This window comes from Simochromis diagramma, unplaced genomic scaffold (genome assembly GCF_900408965.1).
Source record: "Simochromis diagramma unplaced genomic scaffold, fSimDia1.1 OVJJ01000079.1, whole genome shotgun sequence".
NCBI classification, from domain to species: domain Eukaryota; kingdom Metazoa; phylum Chordata; class Actinopteri; order Cichliformes; family Cichlidae; genus Simochromis; species Simochromis diagramma.
The window spans coordinates 316,823-324,550 of record NW_024387075.1 but is presented as its reverse complement, the minus strand read 5'-3'; the positions used below and the strand labels follow the sequence as shown (position 1 = coordinate 324,550).

At 37.7% G+C, this 7,728-nt stretch overlaps 1 protein-coding gene and 1 long non-coding RNA gene across 2 annotated transcripts; both read right to left on the bottom strand.

Annotated features, from left to right (window-relative positions):
• Positions 1-864: 864 nt before the first annotated feature.
• LOC120742335 lies at positions 865-2,041 on the bottom strand. The gene is made up of 2 exons (XR_005697845.1): positions 1,106-2,041; positions 865-1,046 (listed from the first exon to the last, which is right to left on the bottom strand). It is a non-coding gene; the product is annotated as an uncharacterized LOC120742335 (long non-coding RNA).
• Positions 2,042-2,811: 770 nt separating this feature from the next.
• On the bottom strand, positions 2,812-6,224 carry LOC120742334. Its single transcript, XM_040045611.1, has 9 exons — positions 6,166-6,224; positions 5,931-6,008; positions 5,595-5,749; positions 5,253-5,389; positions 5,082-5,175; positions 4,617-4,949; positions 4,358-4,538; positions 4,026-4,153; positions 2,812-3,924 (listed from the first exon to the last, which is right to left on the bottom strand). The coding sequence occupies exons 3-9, from the start codon at positions 5,631-5,633 to the stop codon at positions 3,604-3,606; spliced, it is 1,233 nt and encodes a 410-aa protein (XP_039901545.1). The 5' UTR covers positions 5,634-5,749; positions 5,931-6,008; positions 6,166-6,224; the 3' UTR covers positions 2,812-3,603.
• Positions 6,225-7,728: the final 1,504 nt, after the last annotated feature.

Genomic DNA, 7,728 nt, shown 5'->3' with positions numbered 1-7,728 from the left:
TGCTTTTTTTTTCGTTTTTTTTTAAAGACTCGAAAGGACTTGAAATTCAAAATTTCAGACTTGTGACTTTACTTGGACTTTTACACCAGTGACTTGAGACTCGACTCTGACTTGCCTGACATTACTTGAGACTTGACTTGAGACTTGAGGATAAAGACTTGAGACTTACTTGAGACTTGCAAAACAATGACTTGGTCCCACCTCTGCTGTGAAGTAGTACAGTTGGACAGAGAAGGAGCTGCATAGATATATCACCTTAACCTCCTTAAAGTATGGAAAGAGGGTGAAACCACTTCTCTGGTTAAGGGAATAGATGACTTGAGGTGCTAAATTTCACCATTCCCGCCTCCATCTCACACAGGCCCAGGGAGCAGATGTTGCTGCATTGCAACAGGGGTTTGCAGATGTGTTTTTCTCCTTGCCTGGTTGTACCAATTTCATAGACCACCATTTCAAAACGCAGCCTGGCATGACGGTGTGTTCACGGCCCTAGAGGTTACCTGATCATAAGAGGCAAATTGTTCAGAGAGAATTGGCTAACATGCTGAAAATAGGAGTAATACACAGCAAATTCTGGTCTTTGGAATAAACTCTCTGGGAGTTCAGATTAACTACATTTGAGTGTACATGCGTGACCATCGAATAAACTCTAGTGCAGAGTTAGAGTAACTCTTTTCTGGGAGTTGATTTTTCAACTCTTTATAGGAGTTAAAACTAAACTCTCATGGAGTAAAATTTCTACTACCATAAAGAGTAAAATGTAACTCATAACTAGAGTTCATTTTGATATTAACTCTTTTATAGTGTTACTCATCAAATGAAAAAAGGTTTTAGGTGATAATTACTACATAAACACCATACTGATTATTATGAATGTATGAATTTTATTTATCAAAAGTATCATATTCAAAATTCAATGGACTAACATACATTCTGTGTAACAGCACTATAATAGTGTAACATTCGACATTAAAACAGCAACAATTATGGCAGCCAAACAGTTGAGACATTGTGTGGTCAGATAGGCCTAACATTGGGAAAAAAAACTGAATTAAAGAAAAAAAAATGACTACAGAATAAGCACTTATTGTAATGCAGTGTTAACATGAAAAAGACTCTATAAGGTCTCCATTAAGCCAACAAATTAAATAATGCAACTGTCTGACACGACATACAATTGTGAATCACACCCATATGACATTTGGCCATCAAAACTTTTGAAATGTCTTAACTTCTCCCTTTCTAGGACCAGTATCTTCTTAGGAATGGTTTCATTTACCTGATAAGCATGAAAATGATCATGGAAACACGTTTCATGCTCAACCATAACAAAAACAGCTTTACCATCATGCAAAATGATCGAAGTTATCTTGCTGAAAACCGGCATGTTTTCATAAGTGCCTGTGCAAACAAAAAGCCCAACACGATATTCAACTCCACTACACTTTACCCAGTTTGTGAGTTTGACAGTGTTCTGTAAATCAACATGAAGATATGGAGATATAATTTCTGAGTATTCTTGTGTTTCAAGTGAATGCATTTTAACTGGACCAGACTCAACTGCTTTTAAACTCATACATTCCCAATGATAAGCTAATGCAAACAGATGTTTCCTTGCAAGTGATACAGTCAAATTCTTAAAGTTCTTAACACAGTCTTTGAAAAATTTGTGTTTGGCTTCAAATCTCATGGTCCAGATATGAATGAGAGGACCAATCTTTCGAATGCACCTTGGATAGTGGACCATGAAATGATGTTTTGGAATTAAGTTGTTTGATGGGTATAGTTCCTTAAAGAGTCTATGGTGTTCAATAGTCAGGTGCTTTAAATACACAGTCATTCCTTCAGTGATAGAGTATGAGAAAACTATGTTTAGAATGTGCAACAACAAAAGCAACAAATGCCAGTGCAAATCATCCTCTGGTACCAGGTCACCAAATATCAAAGGTATGTTTGTGATCAAACAAAGTGTTTGTGATGCATTTAAACCTATTCCATGCCCTGCACGATCCAGGTTAATATTCGTTGGGTTTTTTTTTTTTCCATATAGCCGTAATTAAAAGCATATATCCTATTTAACAAGCTATCTTTAGAGATGAAGTATTCGATTAAATATTGAAATAGCAACTTGACTTCATATTGACCAACCCCTTCCAAAATATCATGCATGATGTCAACGGCATAATTTTCCGCAATATTGAAATATTTTAATGAATTAAGTATGCTCTTTCTTTTTATGCCGAATGAAGATGTTAATGTTGGATCATCTACCAAATTATTATAATGTTGGTTATTCAGAATTGGTGATCTAAGAGTTAAACATGGGTCGTCCTCTGAGAAAACTAATTGAGCTGAAGACTGATCAATTAAGCAAAATCTACAAAAATAATTAGCTCTAAACGATTCCAAAAACCCAAGAATGCTATGCATCCCCAAGTTATCACCTGTAATTTGTGCCAGAGTACCAAATACAGGAAATTTAGCAAATGGAACAGCAATCCCACTCGTCTCTAATATTTTCAGGTCCTTTACTAGGGGCTTCAGGATTTCATCAATTCCATATTTTTTTGCGTCTTGTGCATAAAATAATGATACCAGATGAATGTTCATTAAAGCCGAATTCAGACTGGGAGGAAGATTTCTAAGGATGAAGTAAAGGCAGCCAACTTTGTGTATACCCTTTTTTGAACCTAAAGGATTTGCACACTCAAATTCGTCATAGTACAATTGGACTTGGATAGCAAACTTGCTACCTGAAAACAAAGGATGACTTTTGAAGTAGCTTCCATCACAGAAGTCTTGATATGTGTCAGACTGGGTGCATATTTGCATCATCTCACAAATACTTTCATTCTTAAAAATGAACTGGAGTGTTTTCAATATGGGGATATATATGAATTTGTCATTTACTGGGACTTGCTCATAGGTTCTAGTTTTGCTACATCGTCTAGTATCGTATCTTACTCCTAGGTGCAATTCAACTGGCTGTACCATTTCCCACTTATCTCTAAAATATTTATTACATTTGCTTTCAGAATTCAAGTGACTAAACGGATTGTCCAAATTTTTAAATAAATCTGCAATGGCTGATCTGGAGGGACTGTCATTCGGTAATAGGGTCAATAATTGTTCCTGAATATTAGATTGCCAATCTCCCACAAATTCCTCTAAGTTCTGAACTGTAGAAAGAACTACAGTATTTGGTACACCACTTCCTAAAAGTCTGGCAATAATGGAGGCACACATGTCCTTGCTCTGATTTGAGAATGAAGGGCCTGCTTCAGAATTTTGGCACTGAGATGATGTGGATGGTGTTTCATCATTTAAGCACTGAGAACTACTAAACTGTTGGGTATCATGGTCAGAAGGGGTCTCATGAGGAACACATGTGCTAACAGTAGCATGTATCTTATTCAGATGTCTTCTAAATCCAGAATAACTTGAGAATTGTAAACAACATCCTATCTGACCACATTTTAGTTTCAAATTTTTGCCAGGATACATTCCATGAACTAGTTTTAAATGTCTGAACAAAAGTAAAGCTGTACCAAAGGATAAAGCACAGAGAAAGCAGGTCAGCATTTTGAATGCATAACCTGGTTACTACTTATTCAACAGCTTTGCTCGCAACTTTTTGACTCTTGGACTTTCCACTGTTGTACCTACATCAATATTGTACACAGTGGTCTGCAAAAATGTGTACAGGCTGGACAGAGCGTCTTCATATTTCACACTGAAAACAAAGTGGCACTTGAACAGCTCATCAAATGCACCCAGTGATGTGCCTGACTGACATGGAAGAAGCTTTCGATCCAAGACTATGTAGAAGCTGAAAACCTGTGCTTTTGAAGTCCCTGTGGCCAGGAGATATGGCTGAGGGTTTCCTTCATTGTTCATGAGGTGATCCTCAAGGCTCTGGCAAGACTGAAACACAATAAAAAGCATCACTTTATAAACCCTTAGGTTAAGAAAAAGTGTTCCATGAACCACAGTATCTGGAACTGGATCACATTATCTTGACAAACCTTGTGAAATTTAACCAGATGATCTATTGCCTCTCCAACACTCATCTTCTTTGGCCGTTTCCTTCCAGCTGGTTGTGGCGTGAGAAGGTGCAGCAGAACAAGAAGAGAAGCCATGTCGCTGTCCCACTCTGCAGACAGTGTTAAGGAGTTAAATACTAATGCTGGAAAGGGGAGACAGAACTGAACTTCACTAACATATAAAAACTGGTTGAGGGTATGAGCAGAGAATAAGTGATCCATACACACATTATGCACACTGCTGCTTTTTTGATTACTTTTAAAAATGAAAACTAAAATTACTACACTAAAAAAGTGTTACTTTAGGACACTACCTGGCTCATCAGCATCATCCATTTCTTCGTTCAAAGCAGATTTCAGCAATCTTTTCAGAAGACAAGTCTCTTTAAGGTCTCTGGCTTCCCTGGCAACCTTGTCTTTAAAACTGGTGTTCCATTTTTCCAGGAACCTGGAAGCAGTCTCTACTCCAAACATCATTGCAAAGTCCTGCAAAATCTAACAAAGGAGAAGTATGTCCATTAAAATCAATTTTTTTAAGTCAAGTATTTTTCAGATCCCCATTTGTTTACCTACCAGTCCTTTAGTGTCCAAAAACCGAGGAAACATCTGAAGAATGTTTGCTGATTCTTGTGGGTCATGGAGTATCTGCTGACGATAGTAGAATGTCTCTCTCATCTTCTGGAAGACTATATCTTGGTCAGTGGTGTGATGAAGAAGAGACATGGCTTCCATACATTGATCTCTTGTTTGCTGGTCATTAGTGAAACCAAACTTCCTTCGTGATGTGGGCCCTCCTTTCAGTTCCACTCTGTTCTGTGATGCAGTGGGGGGTTTGGATTGACGTTGCACAGTCTTGATACGCCATTCAAGAAAACCTTTGTTGCTCTGAATGTCATAGAAATGCTCCTACAGAAAGAAAGAAATTGCATACATTGTAGAGTGTGTATATATATTTATATATATGTGTAGGGAGAGAGACAGAGAGAGAGAGAGAGAGAGCAAGTCTTATTACACACTACAGTTACAGAGCAAACTCACATATCCCTTTTTGGAGTACGGATCCTTCAAAGATGGGAAGAGTGACACGATTCCAAGTGCATGAAACTCCTTCGTTGCTTTACTTACAGTTCTCCTGCAAAAGCAGAAGTGTTTTTTGATAAGATCCTTGCCAGTTTTAAAAATGAATAGAATAAACATCATTCCTCTTACCCTTCCTTTTCACGCATATGAGCTACAATGATGTTCACCATTAATCGCCTGGTGGAATCTTTCAAACTCCCAGTTTTTTCATACTCATGGATGACAGTCACCCCTGCTGGTTTGGAAGTCAGAATCTGCTCCACTGTCTAAACACATTTGATACAAAGAACAAAAAAATTGACAAAAAATGAGACTATTTTAACCCAAACAACGATTTCAATCTGTGGATTGAACTACATGAAATACTATATCAAATTATTTTTCTCTAATCTGTTTTATCTTCGTGTTTAAGCTTTTTCAAGTAATGACAACTAAAGAGTCAAATACAAGTCTATTAAGTAATGTATCTACATTTCTTGCATGTATGCTGTCCAATAGAGGCTGAACCATTTGAAGTCCGGCATCGCTTGTGTCACTGCTCTGACTGCTGGTGGTTGAGACAGACAATGTATCTGTTAGACTTGGAGAGGAGGGCTCTTACACATGTTGCTTCAGGACAGTCAAATCTGAGGGTGACAAACAAAAATATTACAATATAAGGCATATACAATCAAAAATCAACCACAACAAAGCTACCATTTACGCACATAGGGCCAGTAAATTGTATGCTTTGATTAAATTATACTTTCTCCCAGGAGAACAGATGGTTATTTTGTATTTTATTATGGTAATATACAATTTACATACCACAAGGTGTGAGTGTCACATAGTGTGTTAGGTCTGAGCAGTCACGCAGCTTCTTGGATGATTCTGTTTCCAGGATGTCTGAAATGCATGTGATAAATCCAACTTACTGTTGAGCCATGAAAGCAGCATTTTGTGATTGTTACCACAGGATATTAGACAAATTAAAAAAGGTTTATTTAAGAGTAACTGTAGAAATCAAATCCCACAAAATCTATCAGAGCATATATTTACTTACCTTCAGCTGTATAGATGACAAAACACACCTCTTTGACTCCTGCAAGTTCAGGAAAGACATGCTCATCCACCTCTATACCCTGCTCATCTGTGACTTTCAGTGCTGCATTTTCTGGTATGAGAAACTTCTGCTGCACTGAAGTAAAATCATCACTTAGTTAATAACAACAGTATCATTTCCTCTTTAATGACTTAGTACAAACCATGTATAACTTACCTGCACTCATAAAATCTGTGAAGCTGACTTCTTCCAATTTGACATATTTCTTTGTCTCTCTGTGTTTTACTTTTATCAACATCTTGGCCACCTACGGAAAAAACCTTTACTAATATGAAACATAACATGTGGAAGAAGAAGAGGCTGTCTATGATAACTTTATGTGAACTGTGTATAACGTAATCCATAAACACTTTCTAACATTGAGCTAGCCTGTCCACACTAGCTTAAAATCTATTTAGCTAAGCTAGGTTTAGCAGACAATGTGACTGCATGTTTGCCGTGTCCTTGTCTTTTCAGGTCTGGCGACAGGGTTGTGTGCATATCTGTGAAGCAGGACTAACTAACTTATGTTAATGGTACCTTGATATCTCATCAATGCAGGCTGCACCTCTCTTTGGTTAAATACGGCCATTACCATGAGTCTAAACATAATATTACTGTAGTTAGCTAACGTTAGATGAAACATTAGTGTTAAAAAAAAGAAATACAAATGAACGTTTTCATTGACAACGTGAAATGTGTATCTTCAAATACAGTAAGATAAGTTAGTTAGCTAACTTTTGACTAATGTTAGCCTAGCTGCTATCAACGAATCAGCGTAACATGCAGAAAACGCATGTAGTGCTAGTTAGTTAACTTTATATTTTACTTATGCATCCATGTAACTGAATATATATATAAATAACATTACTACACTCACAGAAAATTCCAAAATAAATAAAGTATTTTTACCTCCTACATGTCGGAGTCCAAGAGACAAGCACAGATAGGCGCGGTAATGGTCGACAGACAAACAACACCAGCAATGTGTTGAATTAGACTCCTTAGCACCCAGTGAATGAACACCTAAATATTACACCGCTTTAGAGTACTCCCCAACACTGACTGTAGTATAAGGTGAAAAATAAACTCCCGGAATGTAACTCTTGTGCACTTTTATGCCTAACTCCAGAATTTTTAACTCCAGAGATTTGCTGTGTAGAAGAGTCACACAGCATGTGGTGTAGCCCCATAGTTCTTGTAGTGAAGAAAGATTGGTCTATATGGGTCTGTGTCGACTATCGCAAGGTAAAATGAATGAAGTGTCACAGATTGACGGTTATCCCATGCAGAGGATGTCGACGAGCTCCTAGACTGGTTAGGCACTGCTTGCTTTTTTTTACCACACTGGATTTAAGGATTCAAGGGCTACTAAAAACCGTTCTTCTCCTCTCTATACGGGTTGTACCAATTTGTCACACTTCTGTCCTGCTTCTTCGGAGCTCCGGCCACTTTCCAGTGCCTCATGGACCAGGTCCGCAAGCTGCATATGCTGTCGCCTATTTGGATGACGTCATCATCCAC